The following is a 21,363-nucleotide window of genomic DNA, read 5'->3' on the forward strand; positions in this document are numbered from 1 at the left end:
AGCCTGTGTCTAATGAAACGCGTTGTTGCTGCAATGAACGCGACCGCGTTCTGATTGATGATTGGTCATCATTGACTTCTATGAGCATTTCTTAGCTTTGATCGTATTCAATCTGGCCATTGTATGCCGTTGCAATCGTTTCAACCGTTTCAACTTTTTTCGAGTTTCGGTTGTTAGATGGTCAAGCTGGCAAATGACGAACACAGATATACGCACGCCCTTTTTCTACTCGGTTGCTTATTAAATCGAGGCACTTTAGCACTGTACGAAGTAATGACAATGCACATAATAAGCGTCGAGGCAGCACAAAACCGGTTGTTGGCCTCCCGACCTTCTTTTGTTTACCACAAGCAAAAGGGATACACTCTTGATGCTTAGTCACTACGAAGACTCTCCGGCAAAGACGATCGCAATGACCGCTACACGACTGAGAACAAAGTGCTATACTCTCCGTCTTTGTATTGCAAAAGACCATTAGTATACGCAACAAGAATCCACAGGAAACGTTTATGTCACAACAAAAGCTGAATGAAATGGAATAATTGATTGCTGTCTATATATGATTGTTCTGATAATACATTGTGCTTCTACAAAGAGTCAGACGAGATAAAGCAAGGAGCCAATTTGGGTATGCCGATAATGTTACAAGGAGGTGGATCAGTATATGTGTTGTTCACCTCCTCCTTCTCCTTGCCCATCTTTGTCTCGTACGCCCTCCATCAGTTATCATATGTGAAATAGACGCAATCGAAGGTGCACGAATCGGTGGAAAGATCATCGTGTGATAGAAAATGAAAAAGAAGTTTCAATCGTGAATGGAAGGTGTTGTGAAGAATTGAGATTATTGACCAATAAATTAATTCGGCCAAACTTGCATCTTTTGGCAGAGAGGTCAAAATCCGATAAAAGCTGCCGGGTGACAGCTACAGATGCATGAAAATGAGGTGACAAAGCAAGGATTTAGAAACCGTGGACTTTGACGTCGGTCTTGTTTACTCCTTCTTCGATCAAAAAAGCGGAAACTTTTTGACGTTGATCACCTTGCAATTGAATGATTTGACCTAATTCTTCGTCATCAACAAGAGTACCGTTGCATGCGAATTCTTTCTTGAATGCTTTCAAGATCTTCTTTTGGTCATACTCTTTGGGTAAGCCTTGAAGGGTTGTCAATGTTTTGCGTCCGTTACGTTGTTGGATACGGATATGAATGTAGTTTTGACCGGTTGCCTGACTTTTGGCAGGCTTTTCAGTCTGTTCAACCTTTACTTCTCCGGCGTCGCCAGTGTCCGCAAAGGGATCTATTGTGTACAAGAAAAGGGAGATGTTGAGTCAGTGTCAGTTGCCACGAAAGAGATACTCAATGTGAGGGTTGCTTCAAGTAGGTGAATATCCACAAGATAGTAACCATACTGCCAAATACCTATGAGCCCCTATTTGATGCTTGCCACCCAAGCTATCCTACTCACCGTAGCTGTTAAGGTTTTGAATGTTCATACGCGGCCTTTGCAAAGGTTCTCTCTTTTGTAAAATGAAAAAATTCAAAGATTCTTTCTTTTGTTGTGTTTTAGTTGGAGAGGGTTGAAGTGAAAACAAAGGCGATGGAAGTGGAATTTGCCAAGTCCTTGCGTTGATGGTGATGGATGAGAAAGTAAGATTTAAAACTGCAAATGCGCATTTCTACTTACGCGCGCAGAGGCCGGCGCAACGCAGAGCAGAGCAGAACCTTTTTTTAGCTTTGTCGTTCTAGACTGCCGATCGAATCATATCATTCAACTTGGCGTTTTAGCCACATAACAAGGCACACAACATTTCTAAAAAAGCGGTGCGGGAGGCATGATGCACTATCCTGCAAAGAAGCTTAAGCGCGGGCGTAGTGCCAGCGGATAAAATAAGAAGAATTGAGAAGAAAGTGTTGTTGTTGTTTGTTTGTCCATTCTCATATTCATTCTTTTTCTTCTTCACATCACTTCAACAAAATGTCTACCTCTACATCACATCCTGATCAAACATCAACACCTTCAACCACTCCTGCTCAAGGTGGCGTTGTTCGTTCATGTCTAAGTGGTGATACGTTGATCATTCGTCCAAGAGGCGTCAACACTCCAGGTGCAGAAAGAACACTTCATGTTGCTGGCATTGCTGCTCCTCGAATGGGCACACGTGAACGTGATGATGAACCTTTCGCTTTCTTATCCAGAGAATTTTTGCGAAAGTTACTGGTAGGAAGAGAGATTCGTTATCGCGTGGAATATACAGTGCCAATCTCCGCTCAAAATGCTGTCATTCGCGAATACGTTCATGTTTTTCTTCCTCCTGAAAGCCCGGGTGCTTCTGATGTAAATGTATCGCACAAAATATTGGCAGACGGCTGGGCTCGAGTTCACGACTCCGTCTCACGTAGAAATGCAAATGCCGTACCGGAAGAGGAAGAAGAAGGCGGTTATAAATCCGTTCAACGTTCCATTCAAGAAGAAGCACAAAAGAACAGCGTTGGTGTTTGGGGACCTAATGATTTACTTAAAGTGGAACATAACATGACAGATTCGACTTCATTCTTGGCTGAATGGAAGGGCAAAGAAATCGAAAGTGTTGTTGAACAGGTACGTGATGGAAGCATGTTACGCGTTCGCTTATTCCTCTCTTCCAATCATCATCAAATCATCAATCTGTCTTTGGCCGGTGTCAAAGCACCAAGATTAGCCGGAGCAGGTGGTCCTCCAGCTCAAGAAGGTAGCGAACCTTTTGCAGAAGAAGCAAGGTTCTTTGTCGAAAGCAGATTGCTGCAGCGAAATGTTCGGGTCACCTTGCTCTCTCTTCCACCTTCTGCAGCTCCAACGCCATTCTCAGTCTCAGGCAATGCACCTGCACCTCAATCTACATTTTCATCTTCAATCTTGATTGGACAAATGATCCATCCTGTTGGTGATATCGCTCAATTCTTATTGGCTTCCGGATTGGCTAAATGCGTTGATTGGCATGCAGGAATGTTGGCGATGGACAAATACAGATTAGCAGAAAAAGCAGCAAAAGATAAACGTTTGAACATCTGGCGAGACTATCAACCTCCAGCAAAAAGTGCAGATACTGTCCTTCCTGCCAGTCCAGCTGCACGAACATTCGAAGCAACTGTCGTTCGGGTGATTTCAGGCGACACTATTCATGTTCGTAGAATCACCGGTGAAGGTCAATCAAAGACTACCACAGTCTCCAATGCTTCCAATGCGATTACCTCTGGCGAACAACGCATTCATCTGTCTTCTATTCGTCAACCTGTACTCAAAGATGAAAAGCAAGCCGGCTATGCGAATGAAGCCAAAGATCTATTACGCAAAAGGTTGGTCGGCAAACCGGTCATGGTTCGAATCGATTACATCAAGAAAGAGGCTGGTTCGGATGATCGCTTATTTGCAACAGTCACTGCTACAACTGGCTCAAAGGAGACAAGAGATGTAGGTGAGACGTTGATCTCACGTGGATTGGCAACAGTCATGCGCCACAGAAACGGTGACGAAGACCGTTCACCCGATTGGGATAAATTGATGGCTATTGAAGCAGAAGCATCAGGTGCTCAACGTGGTTTGCACAGCGGAAAAGAACTTACTGCGCCCAAGTACGTAGATGCAAGTGAAAGTGCTGGTAAAGCAAACGCATACCTTTCCACCTTGAAACGATTGGCAAAAGTAAATGCAATTGTTGATTTTTGTGCAAGTGCAAGCAGATTCAAGCTTATCGTACCTCGTGAGAACTGCAAATTGACCTTTGTGTTGGCAGGTATCAGAGCACCGCGAATTGGCCGAACTCCTTCAGATCATGATGAACCTTTCTCCCGAGAAGGTTTGGATTGGAGCACTGAAAAGGTATTACAGAGAGATGTAGATATCGAAGTCTTTTCGATCGATAAATCTGGCGGTTTCATTGGCGCTATGCTGATCAACAATAGAAGCGAGAATGTTGCAGTGAAGTTGGTCGAACAAGGTTTGGCGAGCGTTCACCATTACAGCGCTGAAACTCTTTCATTTGGACAACAGTTGATCGATGCAGAATCGCGGGCCAAGAGTGCCAAAGCGGGAATGTGGATCAATCATGTGGAAGAGGATGAGCAAAATGATGATGTGATTGGAGCACGTGTCGGTTCAGTCGAACAGCGTGCCCCATCGACATGGGCTGGTCAAAGCTTGAACAGCGCTCCTGCCAATGGAACATCATCCGGCAAGGTAGGGTGGGGTCAGAAAGCGCCTGCTGGTGCCGTGCAAAACGGTACTTTAAAACCAAAGACAGAATACGTTGACATCACAGTCTCAGACGTTCGAGGTGATGGTGGCGCGTCCGTGCCATTCTCTTTCTCTGTGCAGATCTTGAACGATCGTATCCAGGAACTCGAAAAGTTGATGCAAGAATTGTCCGTCTCACAAAAATCGGCCTCGAAGAGCTTCGCTTCAGCAGGTCAACAACGTGTTGGCGATTGGGTCGTTGCCCGTTTCTCAGGTGATGGCCAATGGTATCGTGGTCAGATCTTGCGCAACAAACCTGCACAAAAGGCAAAAGAAATCTTGTTTGTCGATTACGGAAATATTGAAGATGTTGACACAAACGACATTCGTGCTTTGGATGATGTTCATTTCGGTAAGAGACGCTTACCTGCTCAATGTCACCCTGCCCGTTTGAGCTTTGTGAAATTGTACGACGGTCGTACTGTCGCCGATACTGCATCCAAGCAAGCAAGATCCGCCGGAGGACGTCAACCACAGCCGGTTCAAGCACAGACTGGCACAAGTGATGAATATGCATTGGATGCCATTGAGAGATTCAAAGAAGTAACAGAAGGACAAAAGTTGATTGCAAACATTGATCACCGGGACACCAACGGTACCTTGCATCTTACACTTTACGATCCAAACAATGCTTCCGCAATCGCACAAGGTAGACCGGAAGCATGCATCAACGTTGACTTGTGCGCTGAAGGATTCGCTTTGCCTGACAAACGTCTTCCTTATTGGCCAGCATACGCACAAATGACAAAAGCAGTCGAAAGTGCTAACCAAGAAGCACGCAAACGTCATTTGGGAGTATTCGAGTTAGGAGATCCAACAGGAGATGAATGAGACATTGAAAAGGAGCGTGGCGCTTATCAAGATTGATTCAATTTTCTTTTTTTGTCATTTGTACAATAATACAGCATCACTCTTCCGTTACTTGAGCGCCTTCAGTTGTGACATGAAGGTATTCTATTGAACATTCAATCGATTCTTTTTTGAACTCTTCTGTGATTGTCTTTGCGATTGCTTGTTCGTTTTCTGTTGCTAAAGCTAAGATTGTCGGTCCTGCTCCTGAAAGGCAAATACCCAACAGACCAGGATGTGAGGATGGCGTAACAGAAGCCAAGATTGTCGGTAGACCTGGGATCAAATGTTTGCGGTACGGTTGATGAACACGATCTTGCATTGCCTGGAAGATCAATCCGACATCTGGAGGTGACCTGGCAAGGGCTGTGGTGAGAACAGCTAATCTTTGTAGATTGAAGACCTATTGGGGAAAAGTATGTAAGTGATCCCTCATCTATGCTAATTCCTTCAACGTGCACTCACCAAATCCTGCTTTGAATATGAATCGGGTAAAGCACTTCTTGCTTTAGCCGTAGATACTTCGAAATGTGGAATGATGGCGATTACTTTGATTTCCGGTGCCCAGCCAAAACGAATGAAGTGTCCAATTCCTCTTGGTGGAGCTGGTGGATCTTTTCCCCATTGTTCTCCTGCATCTGGTGGATATTCTGGCAAAACTTCGGAAAGTGGAACGGCTTTGGCAGTTGTATCTTCTGGACTGAGATCCAATAAGTAACTTCCAACGAAACCACCAATCAAAGCTGCTGTGACGTTATCAGGATGACGTTCGATCATCAATGCATGATCCAATAAGCGTTCTTTGGATAGCTTCAAATTTCCCAAAGCATCTCCTAACAGAATACCTGCAATCACAGCTGCACCTGAACTTCCCAATCCACGACCGAATGGAACTTCGTTATGAACTTTGATACTAATGCCGACGGGAAAAGAAGATATTCCAGCACAACGTAAAACGTATAAAGCACAACGAGTTGTTAGATTTTGATAAGCGTCTAATGGGGCTTCATCTGCTCCTTGTCCTGTGTAAGAAAGGATAGGTGATTTGTTGGATTGATTTGAATCGATTGTTACCTTGAGCGTTAAATAAAGCGAAAGTGAAAGACCAACGACATCAAATCCTGGCCCGATATTAGAGGAAGTGCATGGCACCTTTACTGTGAATTGTCTCATGATCGAATTGATGGAGGGGAAGAAAGGTTCGAAGAAGTGTTCTTCCTGTTTTTAGAGTTTGGACAGACTAAATGCCCTCTCTGGCACGCGTAGAGTCATGCATGGGGATCTTCTTTCTTCCAAGTAAATATAACCACGTGAAATTGGATATAGGCTCCACACCTTCACGCTTTTTTCATTCTTTAAACACAACCATCTTCACCTTTAACGATAATCAACAATGGCAGCAAGCACATCACGAGCAGGATTGCAAACACTGAGATCCTCAATTCGACCAACAGTCAACCCATTGGGTGCAAACTTTGTCTTTAGCAGATCGATTCGTTCTTCCTTTGTTCCTAGACAAGAAGTACAAAGACCAACCAAATCTGAACAAGGCACACAGTTGACATGGGACCGGTATTTGAATCTAAGAAAGCAAAGAAGGTTAGCTGGTATGGTTACCACCGTTCCATCTACAATCCTAGCTGCTGCTGCTTCGGGATCCTATTTTCTTACGCAAGAAATCGATCCAACCAGTAGTCCGATTGCAGGCGTTGATCCGGTGTATGTGTATGCTTTGCTCACGTTGGGATGTACAGGTATGTAGGAGGGAACTGAAGAAAGAAAGAGAAATCCTGACTGACTTATTTCTGCATCTTAATTAGGTCTTGGGTATCTTCTTGGTCCCTCTCTAGGCTCGGGAGTTTGGTCTTTGTTCCATGGCAAAAATCGCAAGCAGATTGAAGAAAAGGATAAACTCTTCTTTGAACACATCACAAAACAACGTGTCGATCCAAGCAGACAGACGATGCAGAACAGACTCCCAGACTACTACGGCGAAAAGATTGGAAGTATAAAAGATTATCGTCAATGGTTACGCGATCAATCTACATTTAGAAGGAAGGCAGCACACGGGGTCGATGATGATGAAAAAGTGATTTGATTGCAGTGATGATTGTATAAGTTACACATCGTCAAAGGAATGATATCTTTCACCAAACGTCTCCTCCGACATGACGTCTAATCGTGCTACCTGCCCTCTTGCCTGTCGGCTTTCCCTCATCAAGGGCAAATTGACCATTCACCAACACAGACCGTATTCCAAGCGAGGCTTGGGTAGGATTCGCAAATGTAGCTTTATCAGAAACGATTGATGGATCGAATAAACAAAGATCAGCTTGCATTCCAACTTTGACTAGACCACGACTATGTTCGATACCAATCACACGGGCTGCTCTGCTTGTGAGATGTGCAACGGCCTCTTCTAATCCTCCTTGAAAGATCTTGCATGGTTCAACAGGTTCATACTCATCTTCCGTACCGTTCGTCTCGACGCTCGGAGGCTTGGTTATCATTCGTGATTTTCCTTTTTCTAGATCACGACCATAATGACCTAAATATCGAGTAAACGTTCCCCAACCTCTTGGGTGCGGTTTCGATGCGGTGAGAATCCCATCCGATCCTCCGCAATGCTTTGGATGTTGCATGATTGCACGTACGTTTTGTTCATGTCCAACATGTTGCAAGATTAACGTTGCTTGATTATCCCGTACTAAGAGATCGATAAAGACTTCAAAGGGATCTTTCCCTTGTGCTTTTCCAATTTCTTCAATCGTTTTTCCGACGCACGATTTCAGATCAGGGTTCTGTACTCCTGCGATCTCGATGGTTTCCCATTCTAGCCGACATCCATGACAGCCGTCCGTGCCTGTGACGAGTGATTGATGCCGTAGCTTCTCAAAGGTGTCTGGATCTCTCAAGACAGTTTGCAAATCTCCTGAAGCTGCTGCCCAACTTGGTAAGAGAGCAGCTAATGTTGTACTGCCAGGCAAGTATGGGTAGGTATCCATTGTGATTTCTACGCCAGCCTTGATACCTTCATCAACCATTGTCATAAATTCGTTCGCCCTTCCGGCATTATCACCAAAGTTTAAAGTTGCATGTGTGAGATGCAATCTGCACTTTGTTCTGCGAGCCAAATCAATCATCTCTGCGTAGGCTTCCATTGCTCCTTTTCCGTACGATCGTGTATGTGGGCAGTAGTAACCCTTTGCTTCGTGAACGACTTCTAGTAGTTGTGCTAATTCTTCCCCATCGGCAAACATTCCAGGTACGTATGTCAAACCAGAAGACATTCCTACCGCGCCTTCTTCGAGGGAAATCTGTAATTGTTCTTTCATCTGTTGAATTTGTTTGGTGGTTGCTTTACCCGAATCATATCCCATCGCAAGCATGCGTAAATTACCCTGAGGAACAAGATAAGCAACATTTGTAGCAATCTTTTGATCGTCCAAAACATCCAAGTATTCCTTTACCGATCTCCATCTGGAAAAGAAATCTTTTGGTTCTTGCGGATTTCCGTTCCAGCCTGCGACTTGAACACGAATACGTTGCATACATTCATCATTTACCGGACTATAGCTTATTCCATCTTGTCCGACGACTTCAGTCGTTACACCTTGTGTAATCTTTGCTTCATGGGAAGGTGTATGCAAAAGGGAAAGGTCTGAATGGGCATGCATATCAATGAATCCAGGACAAAGGATCCAATTACCATTTTCGCCATCTATACAGCGTGCTCCTATACTTCTTGCTTGTGTTGTTAGATCTTCTTTGCTTCTTTGTATTTCTTGTATTTTTTCTCCTCGTACAATCACATTTGCAAGATATCGTTCTTCATCACCGCTACCATCGATCACTGTCACATTTGCGAAGACGATATCGTCTGGCTCGATAGACATTTTTGAGCCATGTGATGAGAGGTAAGATGGTCTGGGATGGGCTTTAAGTCATCTTGGGATTCGGAACACCGAATGATGGAGGTTCCCATCAACGCGGGGGTAAAATCACTTTTGTCTGGCTGAACAAAAAGTGAGTATCGTGACAGTAGTGGTGGTGTGCCCTGTTTGAGACTACTACTACCTCTGACTCATATTTTGGCGTGTGAATTATGAGCTATTAATTCTTGTAATTGATCTTGCATGAATACAATAAGCCTTTCCAATGATGCTCGTCAATTAACTTTTCCTTCCCCCGCACACAACATGCATGTATGCATGCATTGTAGTAAAACGGCGAAATTGCCATATCTCTCACCTTTCCTTTGTTCAACTAAAGAGATAAGCCAAGGGGGTGCGTGCGTGCGTGCGTGCGTGCGTGCATTAAATGAAACAATTTGCCTGCAAAGGCTTGGCAGCAGAAAAAGCTAAAAACAGAAGAACGAGTGGCGGGTAAAGCAAAAAACGCGGCGCAAGTGCAGTCTATATGCCGAACATGCATGCACACACTGGGGAAAAAGAGTCAATCATGATTCCCGATTAACGGCGGATTAACTTTAACCGCTTTTCCCGCCGATCGTTTCTATTCTTTAATAACTATACCACAAGTCATGATTCAAGTTGTATTGGAGCAAAAGGCGCCCATCCTTTCTTCAACACCACCATCACAATCACCAATTTATTGGTGAAAGAAGTCAATCATGCAAGGGAGGCTTACGAGGTGAATCATCTTATCTCCCGATTGCAAACAACATTACTCTTTCCAAGTCCATCGAGACAACATCGTTCCCCCTCGTCGATCAAAGGCCAAGCAAAGCTTTTACCCCCACCTTGACCGTCGATAAGAGTCTACCAAGCCGCATTGGTTCATCGGATTACTTCCATATTCAATCTTTCTCATCTTCAACGGCAACATACATACATCCACTCTTTCCCCCACGCAAGGTATCGATCCCCACTTCGATTGCAATCATACAAGATAGAGGAAGCCATTCCCCCACTTCCACTAAGGTACAAATAGGACCATTCTACGACCAGAAAAACATTTGACGGTCATATCCAACTTTTCTACTCCCCAAAAAACAATCAGGATGTCTAAAGCGGATGAATACGTTCCGACTGCTTCTCCTCGTTCAATCCATCCCGATGATTCAATCGAAGGCGACAATGAAAAGATGAGCAATACACTAGAGAAAGGTCGAGTCCGAACAGATGAAGATTACTCAACCTCAGATGCGGATGAAAACGTCTTAGGCGGTTGGAGACCCACAGAAGAACAAAGCAGAATCCAAAAGGTGATGAAGAGAAAATTCGATTTCACTCTTCTACCCATTTTGACAATCATTTATCTATTCAACGCATTAGATAAAGGTAATTTGGGAAATGCAAAAACCGGAACTCTGGATCAAGATTTACATCTGAAGGGAAATCAATATTATCTGATCACTATGATCTTTTATGTTCCTTTTTGTTTATGCGGTATTCCACTCACAATGGTCATCAAGCGATATTCTGCTGCCCGTGTCATTCCAATTTTGATGTTCAGTTTTGGTTCCCTATCTCTGATTCAGGCTGGAGTGGTAAATTTTGGCGGACTATTTGCACTTCGAATGCTCTTGGGTATAGCAGAATCACCCATGCTTCCGGGAGTTGTATTCTATTTGTCTACATTCTATACCCGTGGAGAATTGGCAGGAAGGGTGGGCATATTTTATGCTGCTGCGGCAATCTCAGGTGCATTCTCTGGTTTGATAGCATATGGGGTATTTCAAATTAGCAATCCTCCCATTTCAGGTTGGAGAATATTGTTCCTAATTGAAGGTGCTGCAACGTGCGTTTTTGCAACTTTCGCTTTCTTCGTCTTGCCTCGTAACTCACAGTCAGCTTGGATGTTGAACGCAAAAGAGAAAGAAGTGGCAAAGGAACGTATCGAAAAGGATGCTTCGGTTTCCGTCTCGGAGAAGTTGGATATAAGGGATGCATTAAGACCATTCCGTGATTGGCGATATGCAGTTTGGGCTGCAATCTCTTTTACATTGGGTGTACCTTTGGTCAGCGTCAATACTTTCTTACCTCAAATTGTAGCCCGTCTAGGATATGACACCGTCAAGACGAATCTGTACACCGTTGCGCCTAATGTTTGTGGTGCAGTCTTCTTGCTCATCCTTACACAACTTTCGGATCGTTTCCGTGAAAGAGGTTTGCACAGCTGTTTCGCTCTGATCGTTGGATTAGCAGGCTGGATCAGTCTAGCCGTTATCCCACCTTCAAACGTTCATGCAACATACGGTGCTGTATTCTTGGCAGCAATGGGAGCTTCTGCACCTTCCGTTCTAACGGCGACGTGGTATACAAACAACACCTCTTCTGAATCACGGAGAGCACTGTTGGCAGCCGTTATGATTGCGTTGGCAAATGCAGCAGGTTTAGTGAGCACGAATATCTTTCGAGCGAAATGGGAACCGGATTATACTCCCTCTTTGGCAATTTCTGGAGCTTTTTGTGGATTATGTGTGATAATCACTTTTACATGGACGATGTATTTGCGATATGATAATGCTCGTCGAAATCGTATTCAAGGTGTCAATTTACGTGCTCAAGATGTTGCAACGAGCGAATTGGCAAAAGGTTGGAAAAGTCCACATTTCCGTTGGACTACATGAGCTGGGAAATGCATTTTTATAACAATGTATAATGATAATGATTGGATCTAATTTCATACTAATGACTGCATATCCTGTCCACGTCCATGTTTTATGTTTGATAAATTCCCCACGTTGATACTTCAGACCATCTTGGCACCATGTCGATGCAAGAGAAAGATGATCTTGATACAGTCCCCCACGCCGACTTCTTCGTTGTAAGTGCATTAGCGTGGGGGCTCGCTACACTATTCACAATTGAATCCTCGCCCCCCCTTCACACTTCTTCTCGACAACCATCTACATTTTCTTTCTTCCATCTCTGGTTAACATGAGCAACTCAACAGTCATCAAACAAAACTCTTCCGAACTATCACAACGCAGTGATATTTACTCTCATACAGCAAAAGTGCCCGGCTTGATCTTTTGTTCCGGTCAAGTTCCTGCTGATGGCCAAGGAAAGATTGTTGAAGGTGATGTGAAGCAACATTGCGCTCAATGTATCAACAATCTCGAAAAAGCTCTCAAGAATGCTGGTTCAAGCTTGGATCATTTAGTCAAAGTGAACGTGAGTGGTGACGATGTAAGAATTGTGTACAGCGCATGTACTGACTAATCTCATCCCATACTCTTGACAGATTTACCTCAAGAACATGGACGATTTCGCTGCTATCAACTCTGTCTATGAGCAAATGATCCCATCACCAAAACCAGCACGAACATGCATCCAAGCAGGAAAGCGTGAGTGTTTTGTCATTTAATGCCCTATGTTCAACACTAACCTTCCTTTCATTCTACAGTACCTCTTGATGTTGACATCGAAATTGAAGCTATCGCTTCTTACGCTCAATAAATGACAAGACATGACAATGCATACATTACTACCTACATACGGAATATCCATCAAGGTTCTGAAAATGTTTCCGTCTTGAACTCGAAATCGGCATACTTTTTCAATCGTTCACAAATGATGTTTGCTCCAGTTGTTGCTGCTGTTAAGACACCTCCTTCTTTTGCCAATGGATGAAGTCGATCATGATCCAAAGCGGTTGCCAATGCTACCTCAGAAATCATTCTTGCTGTCATCTTGTAGCCTGGATCACCTGGTGCTTTGAAAATTGAGACGGCTTGTTTCTGTCCATAGCGTGCCCATGCTCGAGCATCAGTCTTGACTCTGTTTTGCATACTGACTGAAGGGCCTCCTCCTGTTGGCAATACTCTTCGCAAAGCCCATCGGATTGGAGGAAGGTTGTTCAAGAACAATCCTGCAACATTTTGAACACGATTTTGAACTTGCGAAAATACCCATGATCCTCCTACTAATGTGTCTTCGTATGAGAAATTAGCACCATATGCATCCTTTCCTTCAGCATCTTCCAATAAACTCCAAGAACGATAAACTGTTCGTACATTATGGGGGCTCAAAACGTATCCACCGCCGTATGCGTTGAATTGAGGCAGCCAAATTGCAGCTGTATTGCTCATCGGTTTGACTGGCTTGCGTGTTGCCAACCTACTTTCGTCACAGAATTGTAATTGAGTTTTATCTTCATCAGCCATATCGCAAGCAGAATGAACTGTTCCGGTAGAAAAGATTGGTGCTTCTTTCAAAGCGACAATCACTTCTTCTGCACCTGGTGCACCCAATTCGTTCTTTAAATGTTGAACTGCCAAATAGGTCGAAATATCCGAAGGTAAACTGTCCAAGCCAACAGAAGGTGTGATTATTACGCCTGCTTTTTTGGCTGATTCATGATGGTTTTTGATCAGAGATTCGTTAAAGCCAGTTTCACCACTCAAATCGACATAATGGGTTCCTTCTGCGATACATGCCTTTACCAATTCTTCCGCTCCTAATAATCGAAAAGGTCCGACAACATTGATAACACAACGAGCTTGTTTTGCTAGATTGCGTAATGATTCGCTGTTTGAATTTTCTGCTTCGATAATGCCAATCTTTGAATCAATGTTTAGTTCTTTTCTTGCTTTTTCTAAACGTTCTTTTGATCGACCTGCCATTGCCCATTTTGGTTTGCCGGAATGTGAGGTGAGGTAAGTAGCGACAAGTTTACCTGTAAATCCGGTTGCTCCAAAGAGCACTACATCGTATGTACGTTGACCTTGCTTAGCAGAAGGAGGCATGATGTTATGAAGAGTAAAAGAGTGGGAAGTGATGGATGGGAAAGAAGAAGAATAAGAAGTTGATATTTAAACCCCACAGAATCATCATTCACTCTCCCGGTTAGTGAACCGAATAAATGCCGCTTAGCCACTTTACGCGTACATTCGCAGACACTTTTTTCACATCTGTTTGACAGCTTGATTCACTCCGTTCTCCGATCCCCGTTCTGATGGCTGGCTTACTTTTGATTACAATTAGAAAATATCAAGTTTGCTGACATAATGATCAATCTTACGAAGGGGCACGAAGTATACTGTATGTATAGTATATGAAGATCAGCACAAGCCATAAACGCACAGAAACCTCCACCTAAGAGGGTGCAAAAGGGGACCGACCTGCTTGTCAGCTTATGACTTGATCAAAAATACTTCTTTCATACGACCACCCACCCCCATCTACTCATATACGACAATGTCAAACGGAGCACAAGGACTTGGCGACGCCATCAAGGGGTAAGTGTATCATTCGATGTTCAGGGTAACAAAAAAGCTGATTCACTCTCCCTTAACGCCTTTCTGATGAAAAGCGTTTTCAATGCAGCCCACGGAGCAGGAGAAGTGATTCGTGGAACGATCAACGATGGAGCCGATAAGCTTGGTGAAGGTATTGCATCTGACGGAAAACAAACTGGAACAGATGATAAACGTCAACGAGATTTGGCTTTGGATGGACATGCTCCACAAGACCATAGCGCAACCGTTTCTGAAGGTAAAGGTCAATTCGAACAAGGTATCTCTTCAATAGGAAACGCAGGTCAAGGTGGATCCAATCAACCAAGCGCTTAGGAGTAATAGCTTCATGTCATTGATGTACCCATCGGAATGCATTCATTGATTAATCAGGGGTGGGTTGGACGTGAAGAAAAGGGGAATGTATGCTATTCATTCTAACGATTATGAATCATTTTTATAAGTTCATCATTCAACCATGTTCATAAACACCAATTCCTCCCAACATTTCATTCTTCCTGTCGTGATTGTAGGTTCTTTTTGCGGCACCCTATATTACACACTTTCCATCATGCCATCTTCAGAACCGTCGCATTCGTATCCTCCAGTGGAAGTAGAAGAAGAGGAACCTGCTACAAAAGCTATGCCAGGTTATCTAGGTGGTGCTTATAATGGGTATGTATCCGGAGTTTTGGAAAGTAGACCTCTGCCTGCTGATGACATTCTTTCATCTCGAATAGCGTTTGCAATGTGGTCAACGGTGCTTTAGATAGATATCTTGGAACGGGTGAGCCAACGTCTTCATCTAGCACAAGCGTTGTAGAACCGTCAATCAAGGAGGGAGAAGTGCAAAAGAACGAAACAGTCGAACAAGATTCAGTCACAAAAGACGATTCGAAGAACGGCAAAGATGCTGAGCCTGAGACAATCGTAAAGGAAGAAGAAAGTGCCAAAGTTGAAGAAGCAAAAGTTCAATCTACCGCCGAAAAAGCAGTTGATGACGTGAAACAGATGGCACATCAATCTTATCAATCAGCCGGAAAAACATTTGATGGCGTAAAGCAAAGAGCATTTGAAGCCTACGAAAAGCTTACTTCATCCAGCAAAAAACAAGTCAATGATGGCGTTCAAAAGATCAAAGATGCTGCTGGAGCTAGTCAAAAAGCCATCAAAAGAGCTTCTTTGAGACCAGAGAAGAAAAAGAGCGATGCTTGATTTGTTTACCTGCTCGGAGCTATTTTCCCTTCCCGTTTTGTACATACCTTTCTCAACCGTACCAATGCGAGCGAATAAGTTTTGTCGACATTCGAATGAAATGAATTGGATGATAAAGTGAACAAGTAATGTACAGATAAGGCGAATTGGTGATCATTAGAGAGAATTGAAAAAGTCGAGCACTAATTATCGTTTGAGGTTCCGTTAAGAATACGTAAAACGCTGATGAAGAGGTTGAGAATGTCAAGGTAAAGCGATACAACAGCGAGAACCCATTCTTCGGGAGATAGCCTCTTCAAGATCATATGTGTATCGTAGATGATGTATCCACTAAAGATCAAACAACCTCCAGCGGCAAAAGCGATATCGATAGCTTGACTGAATGGCAAAAAGATTTGCACAAAACCGGCACCGACCAAAAAGAGTAAGCCTCCGAATAGCCAAGGACCCATTTTGCTGAAATCATATCTTGATTGAAAAGTGAACAAAGTCAATCCCAAAAACGTGAAAAGTGTGATGATCAATGCTTGCAAGACGACTGTTTGTGAGACGTATGAAACGATCAAGCCGAGAGAGAAAGCTTCAAATGTTGTGAATAATCCCAACAAGACAAAGTTGAGAGGATGAGAGTGGCGTTTGAAGAAAAGAAATCCCATAGTAACAATACTTGCGATCATGCTGATAATATAAGACCATGTGTTTTGGCGAACCCATGTTGTAACTGTTGGGGTACTGAAAATGCCAGCCATAACCGTGGTCGCGAGGAGTTGAATGAATAGAACGGAATACACCTTTTTCAAGAACATTTGACGAATTTCAGGTGAACTTTGTTCTACCGTAACACCAAATTTGAAATCATCCGGATCAATATCGCCTTCTTCACGAGGAGCATCATGTAGCAAAGGTTGAGAAGAGCTTCCCGGATTGTCCTCTTGCGAGATGGCTTGATAGCCACCCGAATGGGTTTTTGGGCCCGTGTATGTTGGTGGTGCTTGGGAATACGACATGGTTACGGATGGTGGTACAAGAAGGGGATGGTAAAGGTGGCGGCGAGTATGCTTACTATGCTTCAATGTGTAGTATATTATAAGCGCAGCCCAGCTCAGCGCACGCATAGACGCATGCACTGAGTGTAAAGTTGAGATTATGCGTACGCCCTGCAGCCTGTAGAAACGTCTAGATCTGCTTTGGTTATAGAGGCAGGCAGGCAGCTTAGCTCGGGCTGTGTAGAGCCGTGTTACGTGCGACAAGAATTTAATGCCTGCACTTCACAACTTTTGAAGTACTCATCCAAGAAGCATATCATTTCCCATCTGTGACCTATCTTTCAGACATGGGCCAATCGTTTATTATATGTCACAGATATTGCTATGAACGAAACCCTACTGATGGCTTTCTGAACCTTTATGACGCCTGTACCGCCTCATGCGTTAGAACTGCAATGCGTTAAACATTCAATGATGCCTGCCTGCACCTTACTCGACCCTATTCAATGATTCAAAGATCGGCCAAGTATAAAAAGGGTTAATTCTTGCATGCAAATTCATGTTGCCCTGCATGACCCTTGATTTGCAGGTGCGTGCTGGAGTATAAAAGCAGTCAATTGCTCATGTGCACGGAGGGGGCTACACACACACACACACACACACACGCACACACTGCATGATGTATATTGCGAGATAAGTGACTGTCTGTGCGATGCTCTGGCGTTGCGCCTGTAAAGGAAGATTAAGCTTGTTGCTTGCTGTACACATACTCACTCTCCCCCACCATTTCAGTAACGCTAAGATGAAAGAAGAAGTTCTTTAGCCGAATCAAATAAGATCATGAATTCATTATCATTAATTTAAGCTTTTAATTCCTCTATCCTTTCATTGCTTTCCATTTCTTTTCCTTCATCTCTAAATCATCACAATGTCTGACGCTGAATTGATCGGATCAATCGATGCAGGTACAACATCTGTTCGCTTTATCATCTTTGATGAATTCGGTCAAATTCAAGCCAAACATGGAATGGAATTCACACAATATTATGAACAACCGGGTTGGCAAGAACAAGATGCACATGAAATGTATGATAGGATCGTTCAATGTATCGGAACAGCTATCGTGAAATTAGAACAACTTGGACGATATACACGTGAACAAATCAAAGTCATCGGTGTGACAAATCAACGTGAAACGACTGTTGTTTGGGATAAAGAAACAGGAAGAGCATTAACAAGAGCAATCGCATGGCCAGATGCACGTACGACCGCAGTCGTAAAACAATTAGCAAAAAGTCATCCAAAAGGTGTAAATGCGATAAAAAAGGAAACAGGATTACCTCTTTCTACCTATTTTGCTGCCGTCAAATTACGTTGGATGTTGGAAAATATACCTGAAGTGAAGGAAGCACACGATGAAAAGAGAATGTTATTCGGTACGATGGATTCATGGATAATCTATAATCTTACCGGCAGAAAGGTACACGTAACGGACGCAAGTAATGCTTCACGTACAATGTTGATGGATTTGCGTAAATTGGAATGGGATCCCACTTTGTGCGAATTCTTTGGTGTGAATATGGACATCTTGCCTACCATAAAAAGTTCATCGGAAGTATATGGTCAAGTAGAATCTGGATTATTAAAAGGAGTAGAAATTGCGGGCATGGCCGGTGACCAAATGGCTGCTCTAGTTGGACAAAAAGCATTATCGCCTGGTGATGCAAAGAATACGTACGGAACAGGCGCTTTCTTATTATACAATACAGGCTCAAAGATTGTTCATTCTGAGCGTGGTCTTTTGTCAACCATTGCTTATCAACCCGGTCCAAATACCGCTCCAGTGTATGCTTTAGAAGGTTCAATTGCCGTTGCCGGCTCTGCTGTCAAATGGTTACGTGATCAAATGGGATTGATCAAAGAATCAAATGATGTCGGCATTGAAGCGGCAAAAGTGGAAGATTCTGGTGGCATTTATTTTGTTACTGCATTTGCCGGTTTATTATCTCCCGTTTGGGATTCTTCTGCTCGAGGAACGATTGTTGGTATTACCGGATATACTACGAAAGAGCACGTTTGTCGTGCAACTTTGGAAGCTGTTTGTTACCAAACGGAAGCTGTCGTACGAAACATGGCCGAAGAGAGTGGCGTGAATATCAAGAATTTGCACGTAGACGGCGGAATGGTGAACAGTGATGAAGGAATGCAAATTCAAGCTGATATTCTTGGTATAACCGTAACCCGACCAGAAATGCGTGAAACAACAGCTTTGGGATCTGCACTATTAGCAGGCGCTGCAAAAGGAATGTTTGGGTGGAAGTTGGATGACCCTGAAACATTTAAGAATGTTAATACAAAGAATGGCGATCAATTCACGCCAAGAATTGACGATATTCAAAGACGAAAAATGATTCGGGGTTGGGAACGTGCAGTCGTTCGAGCAAAAGGATGGGAAGAAGAAGGAGATGGTGAATTAAATGTAAAACCTTGAAATGGTGTGGATGAAGTGAGGCGATGAGGAACCATTGCAAATTGTTGTAAAACATGAAACAAATGAAATGAAAGCAGAAAGAGATACATTAAAAGTCGGGAAGAGACGAGATCTGTCTTTACCCAAGGAAAAAAAAAAACATGCTTGATTGTGTATTCTTTTCCAGCTGAATTTGCATTAGGAGCACTTCAACGTTAGCAAGATCTTATTATGCAGAGAAGTCTGCCGTTGAAAGAAAGACAGATGTCTTGCACACATCGTTGAGGCACGAATTGGTGATCTTGATGGTGATTGAAAGCATATGGGAAGAAGAGATGATTCGAGTACTTTTCTTTTTCGTCTGGTATTTGAATCAATTTCGTTGGACAAAAGGTGTCTTCCCGCAATGCTACAGACAGAATGATTCAGAATTCAAAGTTTAGCTTGACGTAGATTTTCACGCAAAACATTTTTCTGGACCTTTCCAGTGGAAGTCTTCGGTAAAGCATCAACGAAATCGATATAGCCCGGAACAGCAAATTTGCTCATTCGAGATCTGCAATATTGTCTTAATTCTTCTGCTGTGAGTTTCCTGCCTTGTTTAAGTACAATAAATGCATGTCCTACCTCTCCCCATTTCTCGTGCGGTCTTGCAACTACGCATCCTTCTAGAACGGCTTCATGACTCGCGATTTCGTCCTCCACAGCTAAGGAACTGATATTCTCGCCACCAGAAATGATGATATCCTTTTGTCGATCACGAATATGAACCTCTCCTCCGGGATGTCGGACTGCCAGATCTCCGGTGTGTAACCAGCCATGTTTGACCGTTTTTTCTGTCGCAACTTTGTCGTTATAATATTCCAACATGGCCAAATTTCCTCTCATGATAATCTCTCCCACCTCTTGACCATCAGCTTCGACATCGATCAAATCACGTTCATCTTTTATTGAATCGTTCTCTTTTCCAGTTTTGATCACTCGAACTTCATCTGAAACTAGAAATCCATGACCTTGACGAGCAATTAGCTGAGCCCTGTCTTGAACGGCTAATTTTGACCAGGATGGTTCCATATATCTCTTCACAAAAGGCCCGTAATTTTCAGTTTGTCCATAACAGTGGACTGGAATCACATTCAAATTTTCCAACGATTGCAGTAGTTCAGCAGTAGGTGCGCTGGCAGCAACGGCAACACGTACAGTTTGAGGTAACCTTTGTGCTTTGGGATGATTCACCAATCCAATATTCACAGTTGGTGCAGCACAATAATGCGTTACTCCATGATCTCTCAAAGCATTCCAAATGAGATCGTTGTCCACTTTACGAATAATGTAATGCGTTCCTAATGCTGCCGTTACCGCCCATGGAAATGTCCAACCGGCAGCATGAAAAGCAGGCAAAACCCAAAGGTATACGCTATCACTTGTCAATTGAAATTCGAAAGCGTTTGCGCATGCTGCAAGGTAGGAACCACGATGAGATGTCAAAACTCCTTTTGGTCTGCCGGTAGTGCCGCTTGTATAGCATAGACAACAAGGTGTATTTTCATCTTTTGGCGCTTCGATTAATTCCCATCCACGTTTTCCTTTTTTACCCCATCGATCGATCTCTTGCTTCTCTGCTTTTTCCCATTCTTGTCTGCCTGTGTGTAAGAATGATTCATATTGATCGGAATCGATTCCATCCTTTCCGCCTGTATCTTTACTAATGATCACTGTCACATTTGAAGGCAATTGTTCGGGCACTAAATGTGCAAATTCTTCGTCGACCAAAATCACGCTTGCTCCGCTATGGTCCAATACGTATGCGATCTCACGTTCATTATTACGAATGCTGGTAAAAGAGGAAAGGAGTGAACGTTAGTTTACATTTTGATCTTGTATTCCTTTAATGCTCACTTTAAAGGTGTCGCAATACCTCCTGCTGCCAAGATGCCATAATATGATTCTAATATCATTGGAGTATTTGGCGCAATGATGGCAACACGATCACCTTTTTTCCAATTTGCTGTATTTTTGATAGCAAATGCTAATGAAAGACATCTTGCTGCCCATTCAACATATGTGAATCGAATACCTTTTTCGGGATGAATGATTGCGGCCTTATTGGGAAAGATTAAAGCTGCACGTAATAAGAATGCGATCGGACTTAAAGGTGAAATATAATGTGGAAGGGAAGGAGGCACTGATAGTCGTAAGCCAAATCTATCTTGAGAAGGAGGTTGAGAAGAGAGCGGAGGTTTGAATTGATTCATACTTTTGCGCTCTTCCCCATGAGGATTAGGTTTAAAGTGGTGGTGGTGGTGGTGGTAGGGGTGGTGAAGGATTGAATGAAGATGTGTAAAAGTCAACTTTCCCCGCATTTCA

The 21,363-nt window shown here is 43.3% G+C and overlaps 13 protein-coding genes across 13 annotated transcripts; 7 read left to right on the plus strand and 6 right to left on the minus strand.

The window, feature by feature from the left end:
- Positions 1–887: 887 nt before the first annotated feature.
- Positions 888–1,619, minus strand: FA14DRAFT_162828 (putative translation initiation factor SUI1). The gene is made up of 2 exons (XM_025499769.1): positions 1,467–1,619; positions 888–1,298 (listed from the first exon to the last, which is right to left on the minus strand). The coding sequence occupies exons 1-2, from the start codon at positions 1,492–1,494 to the stop codon at positions 961–963; spliced, it is 366 nt and encodes a 121-aa protein (XP_025351550.1). The 5' UTR covers positions 1,495–1,619; the 3' UTR covers positions 888–960.
- A 357-nt stretch (positions 1,620–1,976) lies between these two features.
- On the plus strand, positions 1,977–5,102 carry FA14DRAFT_128467 (uncharacterized protein; the record flags this gene model as incomplete). The annotated part of the gene is made up of 2 exons (XM_025496861.1): positions 1,977–4,686; positions 4,759–5,102. The coding sequence occupies 2 exons, from the start codon at positions 1,977–1,979 to the stop codon at positions 5,100–5,102; spliced, it is 3,054 nt and encodes a 1,017-aa protein (XP_025351551.1).
- A 76-nt stretch (positions 5,103–5,178) lies between these two features.
- FA14DRAFT_158893 (homoserine kinase) lies at positions 5,179–6,293 on the minus strand (the record flags this gene model as incomplete). Its single annotated transcript, XM_025498008.1, has 2 exons — positions 5,179–5,523; positions 5,586–6,293. The coding sequence occupies 2 exons, from the start codon at positions 6,291–6,293 to the stop codon at positions 5,179–5,181; spliced, it is 1,053 nt and encodes a 350-aa protein (XP_025351552.1).
- Positions 6,294–6,678: 385 nt separating this feature from the next.
- On the plus strand, positions 6,679–7,203 carry FA14DRAFT_108322 (mitochondrial import protein Pam17; the record flags this gene model as incomplete). Its single annotated transcript, XM_025495836.1, has 2 exons — positions 6,679–6,874; positions 6,941–7,203. Coding segments are annotated over 2 exons (459 nt in total), but the record flags the coding sequence as incomplete, so codon positions are not given.
- Positions 6,947–9,396, minus strand: FA14DRAFT_162831 (Metallo-dependent hydrolase). The gene has a single exon (XM_025499770.1). It carries the CDS (start codon positions 9,014–9,016, stop codon positions 7,268–7,270), a length of 1,749 nt encoding a protein of 582 aa, XP_025351554.1. The 5' UTR covers positions 9,017–9,396; the 3' UTR covers positions 6,947–7,267.
- An 831-nt stretch (positions 9,397–10,227) lies between these two features.
- Positions 10,228–11,715, plus strand: FA14DRAFT_128451 (MFS general substrate transporter; the record flags this gene model as incomplete). Its single annotated transcript, XM_025496860.1, has 1 exon — positions 10,228–11,715. One exon carries the CDS (start codon positions 10,228–10,230, stop codon positions 11,713–11,715), a length of 1,488 nt encoding a protein of 495 aa, XP_025351555.1.
- A 310-nt stretch (positions 11,716–12,025) lies between these two features.
- FA14DRAFT_182878 (Endoribonuclease L-PSP) lies at positions 12,026–12,547 on the plus strand (the record flags this gene model as incomplete). Its single annotated transcript, XM_025501257.1, has 3 exons — positions 12,026–12,262; positions 12,333–12,435; positions 12,495–12,547. The coding sequence occupies 3 exons, from the start codon at positions 12,026–12,028 to the stop codon at positions 12,545–12,547; spliced, it is 393 nt and encodes a 130-aa protein (XP_025351556.1).
- FA14DRAFT_140169 (uncharacterized protein) lies at positions 12,495–14,054 on the minus strand. Its single transcript, XM_025497090.1, has one exon. It carries the CDS (start codon positions 13,834–13,836, stop codon positions 12,598–12,600), a length of 1,239 nt encoding a protein of 412 aa, XP_025351557.1. The 5' UTR covers positions 13,837–14,054; the 3' UTR covers positions 12,495–12,597.
- Positions 14,055–14,110: 56 nt separating this feature from the next.
- Positions 14,111–14,684, plus strand: FA14DRAFT_29555 (uncharacterized protein). The gene is made up of 2 exons (XM_025502147.1): positions 14,111–14,328; positions 14,386–14,684. Exon 2 carries the CDS (start codon positions 14,395–14,397, stop codon positions 14,659–14,661), a length of 267 nt encoding a protein of 88 aa, XP_025351558.1. The 5' UTR covers positions 14,111–14,328; positions 14,386–14,394; the 3' UTR covers positions 14,662–14,684.
- On the plus strand, positions 14,663–15,631 carry FA14DRAFT_29455 (uncharacterized protein). Its single transcript, XM_025502146.1, has 3 exons — positions 14,663–14,720; positions 14,859–15,000; positions 15,066–15,631. The coding sequence occupies exons 2-3, from the start codon at positions 14,897–14,899 to the stop codon at positions 15,538–15,540; spliced, it is 579 nt and encodes a 192-aa protein (XP_025351559.1). The 5' UTR covers positions 14,663–14,720; positions 14,859–14,896; the 3' UTR covers positions 15,541–15,631.
- Positions 15,632–15,722: 91 nt separating this feature from the next.
- FA14DRAFT_166196 (glutamate binding protein) lies at positions 15,723–16,547 on the minus strand (the record flags this gene model as incomplete). The annotated part of the gene is made up of 1 exon (XM_025500009.1): positions 15,723–16,547. The coding sequence occupies one exon, from the start codon at positions 16,545–16,547 to the stop codon at positions 15,723–15,725; it is 825 nt and encodes a 274-aa protein (XP_025351560.1).
- Positions 16,548–17,454: 907 nt separating this feature from the next.
- FA14DRAFT_182882 (glycerol kinase) lies at positions 17,455–19,017 on the plus strand (the record flags this gene model as incomplete). The annotated part of the gene is made up of 1 exon (XM_025501258.1): positions 17,455–19,017. One exon carries the CDS (start codon positions 17,455–17,457, stop codon positions 19,015–19,017), a length of 1,563 nt encoding a protein of 520 aa, XP_025351561.1.
- A 411-nt stretch (positions 19,018–19,428) lies between these two features.
- FA14DRAFT_128486 (acetyl-CoA synthetase-like protein) lies at positions 19,429–21,251 on the minus strand (the record flags this gene model as incomplete). The annotated part of the gene is made up of 2 exons (XM_025496864.1): positions 19,429–20,830; positions 20,896–21,251. 2 exons carry the CDS (start codon positions 21,249–21,251, stop codon positions 19,429–19,431), a joined length of 1,758 nt encoding a protein of 585 aa, XP_025351562.1.
- Positions 21,252–21,363: the final 112 nt, after the last annotated feature.

Source organism: Meira miltonrushii (assembly GCF_003144205.1).
Source record: "Meira miltonrushii strain MCA 3882 unplaced genomic scaffold FA14scaffold_13, whole genome shotgun sequence".
Classification (NCBI taxonomy): Eukaryota; Fungi; Basidiomycota; class Exobasidiomycetes; order Exobasidiales; family Brachybasidiaceae; genus Meira; species Meira miltonrushii.

What these genes read in the sequence shown, in the direction of transcription:
- FA14DRAFT_162828 (XM_025499769.1), bottom strand. Translation starts at nt 1,494, where the DNA reads ATGAACATTCAAAACCTTAACAGCTACG. An exon ending in TCAAAACCTTAACAGCTACG is followed by an intron (nt 1,299 to 1,466) that starts GTGAGTAGGATA and finishes TGTACACAATAG; the next exon opens with ATCCCTTTGCGGACACTGGC.
- FA14DRAFT_162831 (XM_025499770.1), bottom strand. Translation starts at nt 9,016, where the DNA reads ATGTCTATCGAGCCAGACGATATCGTCTTCGCAAATGTGACAGTGATC.
- FA14DRAFT_29455 (XM_025502146.1), top strand. Translation starts at nt 14,897, where the DNA reads ATGCCATCTTCAGAACCGTCGCATTCGTATCCTCCAGTGGAAGTAGAA. An exon ending in CTAGGTGGTGCTTATAATGG is followed by an intron (nt 15,001 to 15,065) that starts GTATGTATCCGG and finishes CATCTCGAATAG; the next exon opens with CGTTTGCAATGTGGTCAACG.
- FA14DRAFT_29555 (XM_025502147.1), top strand. Translation starts at nt 14,395, where the DNA reads ATGAAAAGCGTTTTCAATGCAGCCCACGGAGCAGGAGAAGTGATTCGT.
- FA14DRAFT_140169 (XM_025497090.1), bottom strand. Translation starts at nt 13,836, where the DNA reads ATGCCTCCTTCTGCTAAGCAAGGTCAACGTACATACGATGTAGTGCTC.